The 16163-nt window shown below is 37.8% G+C and overlaps 1 protein-coding gene and 1 pseudogene across 1 annotated transcript in view; both read left to right on the plus strand.

Annotated features, from left to right (window-relative positions):
- Positions 1 to 16163, plus strand: part of LOC111156473 (transmembrane protein 144) — a 58341-nt gene that overhangs the window by 11987 nt on the left and 30191 nt on the right. The window contains exons 6-10 of the mRNA XM_022517400.1: positions 7638 to 7719; positions 9605 to 9681; positions 11742 to 11860; positions 14457 to 14576; positions 15829 to 15926. Coding sequence (XP_022373108.1) covers positions 7638 to 7719; positions 9605 to 9681; positions 11742 to 11860; positions 14457 to 14576; positions 15829 to 15926 — 496 coding nt within the window. The remainder of the gene's footprint in view (positions 1 to 7637; positions 7720 to 9604; positions 9682 to 11741; positions 11861 to 14456; positions 14577 to 15828; positions 15927 to 16163) is intronic.
- Positions 2181 to 3571, plus strand: LOC111155845 (annotated as a pseudogene).

Consider the following 16163-nt stretch of genomic DNA (forward strand, 5'->3'; position numbering starts at 1 on the left):
AAAAAAAAAAAAAAAAAAAAAAGTGTCCATTCTCTAAAATGGCAAATTATTCATATTCTACCCACTTCTATCTGTATGCCCTTGGGCAAATCACTTAATTTCTCCAAGTCTTGGTTTCTTCATCTGGGGCTAAAGTGAGGGAAATAATTGTGTCAGCCTTATAAAATATTTTGAAGATGAAATGAAAAGAAATATGCTAAGTACTTTGTATATTGCTAGGTAGATGGCTAACACTCTAAAATTTGGGTAATTTGTACTATAATAATCATTATTTGTATCAATAGCTAGTTCATGTTCAATTACTGGTTTCCCCTGGGGGGGGTGTTATTCAGCTCTGTAGTAAGCTGTCAGTGCACTTGGAGATCATGCGGTTTGGTTTGGAGCTTAGTCTGTGCCACAGAAATGTGATTATCTCTTCCTGTAGGGCATTCCAACTCCCTTCTGGGTTTCTTTACCAAGAGGACCTCTGGAAGCTTTTGTTTCATTATTTTAACTCCATTAATCAGTTAGTTCAAAAGGCATTCATAGAATAAGCTTGGAGTTTCATGGCCTGTATAAGGAAACTTAGAATATGGTCACATTTGTTTAGTCACCTCCTATTGCTTTTCTTTTTAAAAGGATAGGTGAGATAGATTGTTTCTAGCCTTACATTTTTCCTATATGTGGTATCACTCAGTTTCTACAACTAAAATCACTCTAGGTATTTTATTTTATTTTATTTTATTTTATTTTATTTTATTCGGGAAGGGGGTTGGCAGGGAGAGAGAATCTTAAGCAGGCTCTACGCCTAGCATGGAGCCCCATGAGGGGCTCAGTCTCATGACCCTGAGATCATGACCTGAGCCATAATCAAGAGTCGGATACTTAACCAACTGAACCACCCAGGCACCCCAACTCCAGGTATTTTAAACAGCAAAGCATTTCATACAGGAAAATTTTCACAAAATTGCAATAAGGCCCAGTGGTGCAAAAGGAGGAAGGGCACTCTGCCCAAAGCCCTGGAGCCCACACTCCAGCCAGCCCAGCTGCCTCTGCCCTGAGTTACCACCACTGCTGAAACTACCAGAGCCGCCATCAAAACAAAACAGCCTCTCCCAACTTTTAAGCCTATTCTTATGCCTCCTGTTGGCAAAACTTAGCTGCTAATAGAGTTTGGGAAGACACGGTTTTCAGCTTTCTAGGCGCCATGGTTCAGGAGAGAATATATAAGAGTGGGTGTGAAGCAGACACCAAGAACAGTGTTTTCTAAAACAAACTTAAATGAAGATCCAGGAGTCAGAGTTCATTAAAAAGCCAATTTCTTTGCCAATTAAAAAAAAAAAAAAAAGTGCTTTGGATTATCCTTAAGTCTGCTCCCTATTTCTTTTTCAATTTGCTGTTCCTGGAGAGTTGTGTGTAAGGAAACCGGTTTTGGTTTCCAGCCCTTACCTTTCTTCAGAGCCACAGTCCTTATATCTAACTAGGGTCAAACTCCACATCTCTACCGAGATGCCCCCAGGCACCTCCTCCCCAGCCTGAGGTGAGATAACCAGTGGAAGAGAGAACCCTGCTGGGTCAGGACATGGTCAGCAGTCTACAGACACTAGCTGTTAGTTCTTTTCTCTCTACCTTCATTATTTCCCAGTCAGAATTACTTTTCTTGTTCTCCCCTTCCCTGTCAACTGGTTCTTCTTCCTGTGTTCCCTGTCTCATAGAATGTAATAGCCATAGTTATTCAAATTCAAAACCCTAGTCATCTTGAGTTTTTTTCCCCTTTCATATCCCATCCTATATCTAATCCTGTAAACATTTTTTTCCTAATGTTTCACAGGTTCTTTCTCTCCTTTCCCCCAGTTCCTTAATATAAATTCACCTGTATATGATTGTAAAAATCTCACATCTAGGGGCCCTTGAGGGCCTCAGTTGGTTAAGCGTCTGACTCTTCGTTCTGGCTCAGATCATGATATCAGGGTCATGATCTCAGGGTCATGAGATGGAGCCCCTAGTCAGGCTCTACACTCAGCTTGGAGTCTGCTTGGGATTCTCTCTCTCCCTCCCTCTCTGCCTCTCACCCTGCTTGCTTGTTCTTTTTCTCTCAAATAAATAAATAAAAATCTTTAAAAAAAAAACAAAAAAACTCAGAGCCACGGCCAGGGAGTAGCAGCCCCTGCTGCCTAGGCTTAGGTCCTTAGGTAGGAGAGATGGCAGATGACCTCAGTGCTGCCAACAGGAACATGGAGGCCTGGAAGATCAAGAAGCTCATCAAGAGCTTGGAGGCGGCCCACAGCAATGACACAAGCATACTATCATTGATCATTCCTCGCAAAGACCAGATTCCACCAGCTGCAAAAATGTTAGCAGATGAGTTTGGAACTGCATCTAACATTAAGTCCCAAGTAAAATGCCTTTTAGTTCTGAGAGCCATTACATCTGTACAACAGAGACACAAGCTTTAAACAAAGTACCTCCAAATGGCCTGGTTGTTTACTGGGGTACAATTGTAACAGAAGAAGGAGAGGAAAAGAAAGTCAACATTGACTTTGAACCTTTCAAACCAATTAACACATCATTGTATTTGTGTGACAACAAATTCCATTCAGAGGTTCTCACAGTGCTCCTTTTGGATGACAGCAAATTTGGCTTCATTGTAATAGATGGTAGTGGTGCACTTTTTGGCACACTCCAAGGAAACACAAGAGAAGTCGTGCACAAATTCACTGTGGATCTCCCAAAGAAACATGGTAGAGGAAGTCAATCAGCCTTGTGTTTTGCTCTTTTAAGAGTGGAAAAGTGACGTAGCTATGTTCAGAAATTAGCTGAGACTGCTGTTCAGCTGCTTATTTCTGGGGACAAAGTGAATGTGGCTGGTCTGGTTTTAGCTGAATCAGCTGACTTTAAAACTGAACTAAATCAATCTGATATGTTTGATCAGAGGTTGCAATCAAAAGTTTTAAAATTAGTTGATATTTCCTATGGTTGTGAAAATAGATTCAACCAAGCTATTATCTACTGAAGCCCTCTCCAACGTGAAATTCATTCAAGAGAAGATTTTGATGAAATCAGCCAGGACACAGGCAAGTACTGTTTTGGAGTTCAAGATACACTAAAAGCTTTAGAAATGGAAGTTGTAGAGATTCTAATAGTCTATGAAAGTCTGGATATAATGAGATATAGTCTTCATTGCCAAAACACAAAGAGGAAAAAAATATCTAACTCCAGAACAAGAGAAGGATAAATCTCGTTTCACAGACAAAGAGACAGGACAAGAACATGAGCTGATTGAGAGCACACCCCTGCTGGAATGGTTTGCTAACAACTATAAAAAATTTGGTGCTGTGTTGGATTGTCACAGAGTCACAAGAAGGATCTCAGTTTGTGAAAGGATTTGGTAGAATTGGAGGTTAACTTGCAGTACCAAGTAGATTTCCAGAGAATGGAATACCAAGGAGGAGATGATGAATTTTTTGACCTTGATGACTATTGGGTAGTCGACATGGGTCTGGCAAAACGTGCCTCACCCTCCAGCATCCAACCCAAGGAGCATACCTGTGGTGGAATCCAAACAGTTCAATTATATAAGAGAATATTATGAAAATATATATAGCAACAAACTGGGCAACCTGGAAGAAATGGACAAATTTCAAAAACCTACAAACTGCCAAAACTGAAACAGATAGAAACAGAAAATTTGAACAGACTCATAACCTGCAAAGAAATTGAATCAGTAATCAAAAATCTCCCAACAAATAAAAGCCCTGGGCCAGATGGCTTCCCTGGAGAATTCTACCATACATTTAAAGAAGAGTTAATACCTATTCTTCTCAAACTGTTCCAAAAAACAGAAATGGAAAGAAAACTTACAAACTCATTCTACAAAGCCAGCATTACCTTAATTCCAAAACCAGGCAAAGACCCCACTGAAAAGGAGAACAAGAGGCCAATATATCTAATGAACATAGATGCAACATTCTTTTTCTTTTTTTTTAAAGATTTTATTTAGTTATTTGACAGAGAAAGATCACAGGTAGGCAGAGAGGCAGGCAGAGAGAGGAGGAAGCAGGCTCCCTGCTGAGCAGAGAGCCCGATGCGGGACTCGGTCCCAGGACCCTGGGATCATGACCTGAGCCGAAGGCAGAGGCTTTAACCCACTGAGCCACCCAGGCGCCCCTAGATGCAACATTCTTAATAAAATACTAGCAAATTGAATTCAAGAGTACATTAAATTATTAATTTATTATTTATTTTTATTTATTAATTAATAATTATTAAATTATTCACCACAATCAAATGGGGTTTATTCCTGGGTCGCAGGGGTGCATATCTCTGCCTTACAACTCGAATAGTTCCAGAACTTAATCCATGAGCATTGAATATTGAGAAGAAAACCAAAACAAAACCAGACCCAACCCTGCACTTTGGTTTGTCATGGCATCACTGTAGCAGCCTAGAACTAAGTTCCTAAAATGCCACTTTGGACTAATTTAGAAAAGAATTCCAGTTGTAACTTTTACTTGGTAGTAAAATTGGTTGTTCCTCTATTTTATGAAAGAAAATTATTTTTTTAACCTACATACATAGAATCAAAAATACTTTAACTACTGTAAACCTTCAAAAGTTAATAGAAATGAGATAATTAAAAACAAACTCACATCTACTTTACCTAGTTCCATTTTTTTCTATTGCGAGTGTAACTTTCTTGTATCTTGTATCAATCATCACTCTTCTAATTAAGAACCTTGGAAGACTCCCATTGGATTCAGAATAAATCTGTCTCCTTAGTCTGGTATGTCCTCCACCATCACAGATTCAACCCTTCCTAGATTAGCCTTCTCCCTGTATTATCAATTCCTGACCCAGATTATTTATCACACCATACCCCAGACACTTCCCCCAGCCCAAAGACACTTTCCTCAGCTTCCTTGGCCTCCTGTAAATATCAGTTGAGATTTCTTGGGTTGTTTTCTTGTGTTATTTTCTTTATTTCCCTTCTTCCTAATTAGAATGAGTTGCTCCTAAACTTCCATTGCATCTTGAACTCTTATTATAGAAGGGTCTGTTTTGTATTATTCTTACAATTCCTTTATCCTTGAACTGTTGAGATCCTTTGAAGGATGAAGTCTGTTATTTTCTTAAAATACCATCTCTCCCACCATCACCATTAGACTTTGCCACACAGTGCTTGAAACTTAAAAGATGCTCAATAAAGGCTTGTTAAATTGTCAGGGTAAACACATACAAACAAGTTCTATTAATAGTAAGATGTATAGAGGTACAAATCTAGGGAAACTGGAAAGATCAAAAATGTAGAGAAGCACTCCTATGTATAACATTGATTTTTTTTAATTGTCCATGCTTTTGACAATATTCACAGACTTTATCATATATCTTTGTGTCTTAGACACTGTACCAAGTTCTTTAAGTCTGTAGCCCAAAAGGCCTTGTGATCTATTTGGTTTTATGTTCGTATGCATAAGATAAATTTCATTACCTGGTCCTAGCTTAGTGCCCTGCACCCCCTCTTGACCTAACTGATCTGACTTACCTATTTTGTGACAAACACTAGTCACATGAGCTCAAAACCACTGAATTCTTGGTCCTGATTTTTTTTTTCTCATGCTCAAAACCCCCCTCCCATCCAATATTCTCTTTATTTCCTAACATATTTTGAGATTTTACCATGTTCCCAAAAGTACGCTAAGCATTTTGCATGCATTGTTATTTAATTCTCATCACATTTCAGTAAAATTGGCCCATCCCCACTTCTTTAGATGGAAAAAGTTGAGACTTAGAGAGCCTAAATGATTTGTGGGAGGTCATATAGTTGTTTGAAGAAACACTCAAAGACTTTCTCCTTGGTACCGTTCAAGTATTTCTAATATACCGTCTTATATTGTCATTAGGAAAACATACTCATCTATACAAAGTTGAGGGTTTTCATGATAATTTTGAGAAGAAAATGCAATTGAGATGTCTAATAATAGCTTTGCAAATTAGCAGATATGTAAGCACACATTTAACTAAGATACACACGTTTAATTAGGTTTCATGCATTCATTCTTAGTGAGTGTCAAGCGCTTTGAGGATCTTGAAGGAGATCTTATCTTCCATTGAATTAGAAAATCTGTAGAGAAAAAAGCTCACAAGGACTTGTGGTAAATGGTCTGGATTATGCGATGACTATTCTTAGTATTGTGGGAATTCAGAGAAGAGGAAGAGTCAGTGAGGACCAACCTGGGAACAGGGAGGATTCTTGTCACATTCAACCTTCAGTTCTTCTTTAGTGTGGATAAGAGGAGAGTGTGTGCTGTGTTCAACTAAGAAAGATAAATAAGCAAGAGCAGGTGGTTGTGGAAGATGGGGGTGGCGGAGAGGTTGGAGCAGGGACAGGTCAGAGATGAAAGTCGCTGTGGAGAATTATGTGGAGTAGGTTATGGGGAACATAATGCAGAGAGTAATAAAACTCAAAAAGGACAGTTACATTTGCTATAGAAGGGAATATGGAACCATTCAACTTTTGAAAGCAAGTAAGAGGCTGAACTAAGAAATTTTAAATTCGTATTAAAAAAAATCACACATTATCAGCACTTGTCTGTCCTTTGCTACCTACACTATTTCAGCCTCCTCTGTACTTTGAAAACTCCTCTTATATCTTTAACTTTTGAACCATGCAAACATATTTTTTAAGATTTTATTTATTTATTTGACAGACAGGGATCACAAGTAGGCAGAGAAAGAGGAGGAAGCAGGCTCCCTGCTAAGCAGAGAGCCTGATGCGGGGCTCGATCCCAGGACACTGGGATCATGACCTGAGCTGAAGGCAGAGGCTTTAACCCACTGAGCCATCCAGGTGCCCCCATGCAAACATATTTTAAAAAAAGGAATGTCAAAAGTATACCAGAGTTGTTAATTTCCTTAATTTAATATTTTAACACATTTTAACCTATTTGCATGGTTCAAAAGTCAATAATCGTAAGCGAAGCATTTGTTACAAAGATACTGGACATGAATAGAAAATGCAGTATGCAAGAATGTCAAAGGGGGGAAGTCATTAGGCTTATGCATGTGTTTTCATCTCTTAAAATATACTCTGGAGATCTTTCCATATCAGAGCACAGAGGGTGTCCTCATTTCTTTTTTTATATCTATGAAGCATTCTGTTGTGTGACCGTGAAGACTGCCTCATCTGAGTGTGGGTGTAGTGGCCACGGCATCTCTTCCATGGGGGCTGTGCAGTTCTCTGCTCACACCCGTGGTACCGGTCTGCTGAAGTTTGTCCATCAAGGATGTTGTTAAACGTCTAGGGTTTTGTCAATATAACAGGTGGTTTTCACTTGTATCTTTTTTTAACCATGTGATTCCAGAGATAAGCAAGAATAAAAGAAAGATGCAGCTATAGACTGAAACAAGAAAATCAAGAGAAAGATCTGATTTGAGGGGAAATTTCATGAGTTAGGCTTCTAACTCGTTGCATTTCAGGACACAGGAGATGTCAAAGAGAATGGCATCCTAGAGAAACGGCAGGACCTCTGGAGAAGCAGCATGGCAGTAATCATCCGAGCATTAGGACTGGATTTAAGCTGTGTTTTCTCATAAAATGCAGGCAGCTTGCTATGAACCAGGGTTATGATAAACATCACTAAAATTTATTTTCTTTACAGTGCTTTCATATTTTTGTTCATCAAAAGTGAAATACCAAATAACATGTGTTCTGTGGACACCACACCATTAATGACAGATCATGTGAGTACAGTGTGAGAAACAATATGATTTGAAACATAAAATTTAGATAAAAGGAAGATTTGAAACAGATGAGAAGGTACTTTTTTTTTTTTTTTCATTCAAGGCCATTTACACTATGTTTGTGTACTTATTATAGTTAGGTCTATGTGGCAACCAATCATGATTGCCACAGGAAAGCTTCTCAGCAAACTCAGAGGACTATTTATATCTGTTAATGGTAGATCCCAACTAGAAGGTGTATATACAAGCCCATATTTTGGAATGGCTTAAGGATTTCTGCGGTGGGAGGACCCTAAGTACAAAAGAGTAATATGAAAGTTACTTAAGAAAGAGGGAGAAGGGAGGTCTTAAAGTAGGCCAGGGGAGAGCAGTGGAGAATAGCTCAGAGGCAACCAATGAAAGGAAAAATCAAGTTGTATGAAAGGAGGAGTAGTACTTGATTTTCTTCCTTTTTCTCTTTCATCACATCCCGTTCCACTCAAAGGTAATGACAAGAAATATGTAAGAAGTTGCTGTTTGACCTTGAAGAACCTGAATTAGTCTGGGGTAGCAAATCTATATTAAACAGGAACAACCTATAAGAGATCTGATAAAGCACAAGGGCCAGTGGCTACATATACAAAAGTGATTGCAGGGCAAACCCCCATGGCCATGAGCCAGACTCCAGTCCTTCCTGTTTCAAGTCTCTCTTCTGTCTGCTGTGGGTCCAGTGCTATCAGACTGCCCTCAGAAAAACCAGAGCCCTACACCCCCACAGCCACACTATCTCCCTGGAAGGTGTTGGCTCTACTCCTTACTTCAAAATTAACATTTTCTTCTCCCTTCCTTCTTCCCCTCTCAAAACGCTTATCGAATAACGTGACTGAAATGTTAGTTAAGTTGACACTAAAGTTAACTAATAATTAGCTTCAGGATAAAAGTAAAGAGATTTATTAACCTATAGATATCTCTAATCTGGAAAATGTTGCAGAGAGAGAATGGAGGAATTGAGACAGAGTGAAGTGTCCAATATTCCTTACCTCCCCTAGGGATTCAGATACTTGCTGACCAAACACTCTTCACACCTAGGGAGAGAAAAAGAAAAATGCAACTCTGAAAAAGATACATAATAGGTTAACTGCCTTAGATTTTTCTAGACATGGTGGAAGGGTATAAGCAAACCAAGTGTAAAGATGCATAAACTGCATGATTGGGTAATAGGCAGCCATACATTATGAGCTCCTCATCATTGAAAAAAAGCATTGTTACCAAACTTGCGTGAACACATGACAAGTAATTCAAATCCAGTCTCTTAGCTCTTACAAAGGCATCAGGAGTATCACATTAAAGTAATTTCAGCTAAAATGCAAAGATGATTACATTTGACATTAGAACTATTATAAAGTGGCCTATAATTTTTCTTGACTTAGAATATTAACCTAAAAATGAATCTTAACCTCATCAAGAAACATGTCTGGAAATGTTTTATTAACTAATTCAGTTAAAGAAAACTGAATTTTAAAAGTACCTGTCCATTTTAAGTATCCCATAGAAGAATATGAGTTTTCGTTGGTTCTAATTTTTTTATAGATTATTAAAACTTGCAGATGAAACACAAACATTGTTAACTTACGTTACTTTTGATAGATGTATCAAAATAGCCATAGGTTAGACTGAAAAAATGTAAGCAGAGAAGTTGCCAACTGCCCAACCTTTTCTGAATGAAAGAGTAACAGAAGTTCGAATCTGAAGATAGGCCCAGGATCAGAATGCATAGTGTCACGTGCTCCTATTTTAAAGTCTGTTTGAGAAAGAAAGATTAAAAACATTGAAAATCTTCTTGACACCAGGGTGATTATCAGTTGAATGCTGTTTTTGTTTTGGTTTGTGCCACTATTTTCCATAGGTGATCAACAGCACTCAAGATTCCTGCCCTGACTGTTCCTGGGTGGATAAACTTTCTACAGCACAACAGCGCACAGTGTAAGAAGAGGTTCTGTTACCCTCTTTCTTATTTGGGTAAAGTAAGGATTCCCGGAGTGAAGTGGTAGTCCTCTAAGTTCAAGAAGCAAATGGTAACATAGGCTTTGACCCACATAGTTCCATGGTGGACAGACTTTCTTGTTTCCTGCTGAATTTTTAGGTAGGGAGGTCCGTGATCTCAGTGTTTCAAGAAATTCCTAAGCCACTGCAGTATCTCTAGCCAATAAGTAGCTGACAAAACCAATCTCCTTTTGCAGCACTTTTGTGCCTAAAGTAAAAGAGGTAATACAGGCCACAGCATATATTAATCAACAGGCTCTCAGCAATTATAGTCAAATTAGGCAATACACTTCTCTAATACTGCTTGGCCTCCAATGGAAATCCCTACACTCATATTGGATGATTTTATAATCTCAAGATATTCATTTTCAAATATAGTAGTAGAATATTTTGGGTCCATAATAGTTATACCCCTCACTGTCATAAAGACTGAGTTTCGCTCACAAGGAGCCCCTGTATTTTAGAGTTTCTTGTGGTATGTTTTTGGATTAGCAGAGAAATATGGAAATATGTAAGTGGTACCTTGCATTTTACAATCGGTGACTGTTTTGAACTTTATGTGGTGACACACATAAGCGCTTCAAGAATATAAAGCATTTCCTCTGTTAGTACCCACACTAACCTCAGAGTGGGGAAGAGGCTGTGCCTGGTGCCTAAGAAATGCTCAATAAATATTTGGATCAATTGAGTGAAAGAATGAGCTCACAAACAACCTTCAGAAGATAAATACATTGTTTTTGCATAGAGTAAAGCAGCTCCCAATAAAAGGCAACAACAAAAACAAGAACATTTTTTCACAAAGTTTCTCTCTTTTAAGGGAATATTTGTTAAGAAAAACATTTTTGATTGTCTCATGATTAGCCAGACCTGGTGTGTTAGTCTGGTCTGTGTCTGGGACACCCCTTTCAGGACGATGGAGTCTAGGCTTCCCCATGACACAGGGATTTCCAGTGTGGATGGAACTGATTGTCAGGTTGGTCCTGTGAGTTCCTATTGAAATAGACTTTAAGAATTTGTTTTTACAGGGTGCCTGGATGGCTTAATCATCAAGCGTCTGCCTTCGGCTTGGGTCCTGATCTCTGGGTCCTGGGATTAAGACCCCTGTGGGGTTCCCTGCTCTGCAGGAAGCCTGCTTCTCCCGCTCCCGCTCCTCAAGCTTGTATTCCCTCTCTCGCTGTCTCTCTCTCTGTCAAATAAATAAATAAAATCTTTAAAAAAAAAAAAAAGAATTTTTTTATGTTGAAAGGAATTTTTTTGTTTGTTTTTGCCTAAAATTCTTTCCTGTTTCATGCCATTGCCCTTTGTATTAAGTTAAAGGGAGTGTTCCAAAATATTAATCATCTCTCCCCAAAATTATTGGGAAACTTGCCTCATGCAAATGTAGCACAAGTCTCAGGAATCCACATGGTTCCATTGCTTAAGATGAAATATTTTCTTTTTACGATAGGAAATGTTTTACCCAAAATTGCCAAATTATTTGATTAAATCAGCGCCTCCTGACCATACCCTAGTCGACGAAGGCATGGGCAAGTCCAGAGATATCAACAGTTCTTGAACGAGCATGCATTTAGTATTTTGTCTATCCTAGCCCTGTACTAGATATTGAGTGTTCAAAAAAGAAGCGTAAGGCATATAGTCAGTCCACAAATAGTTCATATTTAGAGAGCCAAGTTCATTATGCAGACGGTATAATGATAGCCATGGTTACGTCTATGTTAGAACAATTTATAATGATAACCCATTATAATTTCTGTAAATCGTATACTTCTAAAACTAGGAAGTGGGGGACAGAAACTGCACTTGCAGTCCTGATGCTGCTCTGACCCTAGAGGATATTGCATTGACTTTTTGACAGTCATAGAGCTTGAAATAGATGTGTGATTCTGCATAACTGCCTGTGATTTACACTTAGAAGCATGCTTTAGTTATGATTCCATTTGTGTGTTTGTCAGAAATATTGCTGTGGGCCAAGATTAACAGTGATGTGTTTGTTTTTTAAGGGGCTGCACTCTTGCAGTGATATCTGGAATACTCTATGGGTCTACATTTGTGCCCATCATTTATATCAAGGACCACAGCAAAAGAAATGACAGTATATACGCAGGGGCAAGCCAGTATGGTAAGAGTAAAACATTATTTTCCTTTATAAATGAACTCAATACCTGTTTTGCTACTTAAGCATATAAAAAGAATGTGATCATAGTAAATCCTGGTACATAGATTCGACTTACTTTTTCATTGTAAGTGGTAGATTAGAAAACCACCAAAGACTAAAAGTAATAAAGGACTGTTTGAGTCTTTTCATATGATCGTCAAAATACAAATATAATCAACTTTATTCTAGTCAGGGTTGATATAGGCTACTTAGATCTTAACACACAGTTCCTGGATTTACAGTAAGATTTGGAGATTATTTTCCAGTTAGGTAATCTCTGAGAAAATATGTATTCTTAAAAAAGCTAAAGTGCAGTACATACCACTTTAAAATCAAGTAAAGGCCAAAGTATAACCTGCCTAAAGGTCAAAGTATAGCCTAGTCAGAGGATATTGTTTTTAAAGCATAGAGTAGTATATTGAAAAGCCCAACATAATGCCCCCAGATTATCTCAGTTTCTAGGGATAGATTGAGTCTGTCAGATATAAACTCAACACCACATGCAATAGCCCTTGTACAGGCTCATCAGGAGATGAAAGAAGGTCTACTTCAGGGGTCCTATCATTTTGTTGAAACATGGCTTCCACCCATGAACTCATAAAGGAATGAGATCATAGGTAATAAAGTTCTAAATTGGATGGAACAGAAAATTAATGTGATCTACATTCAGATAAGGGAGAAATTTGGCAGGCAAAAGTCATGAAGGAGAGACTGATGACAAAACTGGGATTTGAAAGACTTTAACTGAGTGGCTAGACTGTGTAGACACCATTGTTTCTTCGTTCTTGTTTATATTCAGTCCAAATAACATTCAAATCTTTTATGAACTTGTCTTTTTTTTAAGGTATTCTACAAATACTTTTTGGGTTTTTAGTATTTTCATCTGTAAAGGATAAGAACCAATAAAAATAGAATAACATAAGATAAATTAAAAGAGAAGGAAAAACAAGAGTGAAAAAAGTAAAACAATCAGGAATGAGTCTAAAAACTGTAACATATTTTTACACTTGCTAGAAATGAGCCATAAATTTGGCCCTAAGATTTCTTATAGACACAAGGGAAATCAAATCTGTCCCACAATTCAGTGAACACAAGATAAAAAGAACTAATCATCCAAGAGTATGGTTGTTCTTGGTCCTGGGCCATAATAAATAATTTCAACAATCTCTTTTTTTTTTTTTAAATATTTTATTTATTTATTTATTTGACAGAGAGAGTGAGAGATCACAAGTAGGCAGAGCAGCAGGCAGAGATAGAGGGGGAAGCAGGCTCCCCACTGAACAGAGAGCCCGATGCAGGGCTCGATCCCAGGACCCTGAGATCATGACCCGAGCCAAAGGCAGAGGCTTAACCCACTGAGCCACCCAGGCGCCCCAATTTCAACAATCTCTTTACATAAATAGTACAATCAGTCCTTAGGGACCTTTCTTACGACAACTTTAATGCCATCTAATAGGAACACACTTTATTCCACTTTATTAAAACGTAATTCTAGGGAGGTGCAATTTTTTTATTTATTTAACAAACACATAAGTATTATATGCACTGTGCTAGCACTCTTCTAAGCACATTACAATAATAACTCAGTTGACCCTCATAACAACCTTATTAGTTAGGTACCATTATTATCCTTGTTTTACAGTTGAGAAAATTTAGACTGTGAGAGATTAGGTAATTTGCCCAATTCTCAAAATTAGCAAGTAGTAGATTGCAGATCCCACTCATGTGGTATGTGCTTTTATTAACGATGTTATGCTGTCCCTTGTGGTAGTTCATACACATGTTGTTCTTATATGATCCAGAAGTAGGGTTTAAGATTTTAGAAGAACAGACACACTGATTGACCTTCAAGCTTTTCTCCTTAAACATGACCCCTCACCTTTGCCAGAATTTCCTTTGAGAGAAACATTGAGTCTAGTATGACCTTCCCAACCAAGAACCTATCATATACACATCTGTATGACTAAAGGACAGTCTGCTCAAACAGTCGGTGCAGTCTCAGATATTATACCACCATCATGTGTCATTAACTCCCCCATGTAATGAGGCCTATAGTAAACAACTAAATAAAACCCTTTTTGAAATAACTTCCTGAATATCCTCTCATACAGTTGTCATCTGCAACAGAGATGCTCGTCTCCAGATTGGTCACCATATAAAATTAGCACTCTCCCGTATTTTTCACACCACCCCCACTACTGTCTACTTGGAGATTTGCTACATTGGCATTAGTAAAATTAAGCCTGAAATCTATTTTTAAAAAGAAGATGGTTTTCACATAATATTTATAGTTTCTTATTTATCTTTCCAAGATAACCATAAAAATTAGCCTTCTAGATCTGATTATAGTAACTAATTTACTACTTAATATTTCTAAGTTTTAGATATGTTAATTAAAATTCTTTATAAACAGCATGTAGAAACCTAAGATCATAAAATATAATTAATAGTTCCTTTACTTTTAAGGTTAATTTTGGTGAGTTTGTTTTATTTTTGGAACCCTAGATATATTTGAAATGAATAAAAGGATACATTTGAGTCTTATGGTCTGTATTTTCAGATTTAGACTACGTTTTTGCACACTTCAGTGGCATCTTTTTTACAAGCACAGTCTACTTTCTGGCCTACTGTATAGCCATGAAAAATAACCTTAAGCTATATCCTGAAGCAGTCTTGCCAGGTAAGAATATTTACTACCAAAAAAATCTTCTTACTCTGTGAAAGTATTTTCTACTCACTTAGCTTGAATAATCATCTCCTGGAAACCAAGCCACCCTGTGTGTCTTTGTCTGTGTATATATGTTCATTCCCTAGTTGCTCTGGCCCAACTCACCAGTAAATGGGAAAGATTTAAAAACCATGAAACTTGATATGAAATGCCAGTTATTATAGAACCTGAAACTTGAAAAATGAATCTAAGGTGATTTCCTATGCCAAAATACCTTGTGTATTGACAATCAGACTCTATTATTTCTTCCTCATTATCTAAGGATGCTTATTAAAAGTCAGAATCAATAGAACTTTGTAGTCACTTAGGTAAACAAACATTTTCTCTGAAAAGGAAGGAGAAATCCATTTTAGAGTTTGAAAAGGATATATGATAAATGCACATGCTTTGGACTTAATCCATTTGGCACTGGTGGTAAAAATATATATATATATAGTTTCTTATTTTTTAGGAGTTTGCCATAAAGCAATATGGAATATAAGTCCACAAGGAAAAAATTTTAAGAACAAAATAAAGCATATGTCAGAGATTCATTTTGAATACCTGATTTGTTTAGGTCAAAGTATGCCCGTATACCATTATAAAAAGTGATAGAGTATTTATTGAACACCTAGGTAAGTATCCTGAAAATTTTATCTGGTATTTCCATTCAAATTCTAGGAGCTTTTTTTTCCCCCCTTAAATGGTGTTCTCAGAGCATGCCCAGATCCATTATCTTCCCTAGGTCCCTCTCCACTACCAAATCTTTATCTCAACTACAACTTTGGGTATTTTATTTAATGTCAATAAACTGAAAAGGTTGATAATTATACCCACAGCCATCAAGAAGAAAAAAAAATGACTCGGTTTCCAAATGGATCCTAAAACCGTGTTGGCCAAATATGTCGATAAGAATGCTTTGATAGCGGGTGCCTGGGTGGCGCAGTGGGTTAAGCCTCTGCCTTCAGCTCAGGTCATGATCTGAAGGTCCTGGGATGGAGCCCCACATCGGGCTCTCTGCTTAGCGGGGAGCCTGCTTACCCCCCTCTCTCTGCCTGCCTCTCTGCCTACTTGTGATCTCTCTCTGTCAAATAAATAAATCTTTAAAAAAAAAAAAAAAGAATGCATTGATAGGAGCACGTTAATATTCCCACTGTATCTAGAGTGTGGACTTTTCAGGAGAGGAACATGGCTTGTAAGTGTGCACTGTTTACGTGTGTTTCAGGATTCCTATCAGGAGCTCTTTGGGCAATAGCCACCTGCTGTTGGTTCATAGCTAACCATGCTCTCAGTGCTGTGGTCAGTTTTCCGATAATCACTGCTGTAAGTAGCTGAATGTTTTTCCAAGTTGTTTTTCAAATGTAAATCTGATTTCTCTGAAGCATTCTTAGTGAATCACTGAGGACTATCATGGAGTTCGATTTTTTAGGAGTACAGTTTGTATGACAGATTCATGTAGATTCACCAACACCCTCTCATCTCACGTCCCTAATTGCTCAGGAAACATCGCTAACCTCATTTTATCAGGTTTGTTCATCCTTGATATCCTTGCAGTTTTTG

Source organism: Enhydra lutris, unplaced genomic scaffold (genome assembly GCF_002288905.1).
Source record: "Enhydra lutris kenyoni isolate GAN:26980312 unplaced genomic scaffold, ASM228890v2 scaffoldscaffold3, whole genome shotgun sequence".
Lineage (NCBI taxonomy): Eukaryota > Metazoa > Chordata > Mammalia > Carnivora > Mustelidae > Enhydra > Enhydra lutris.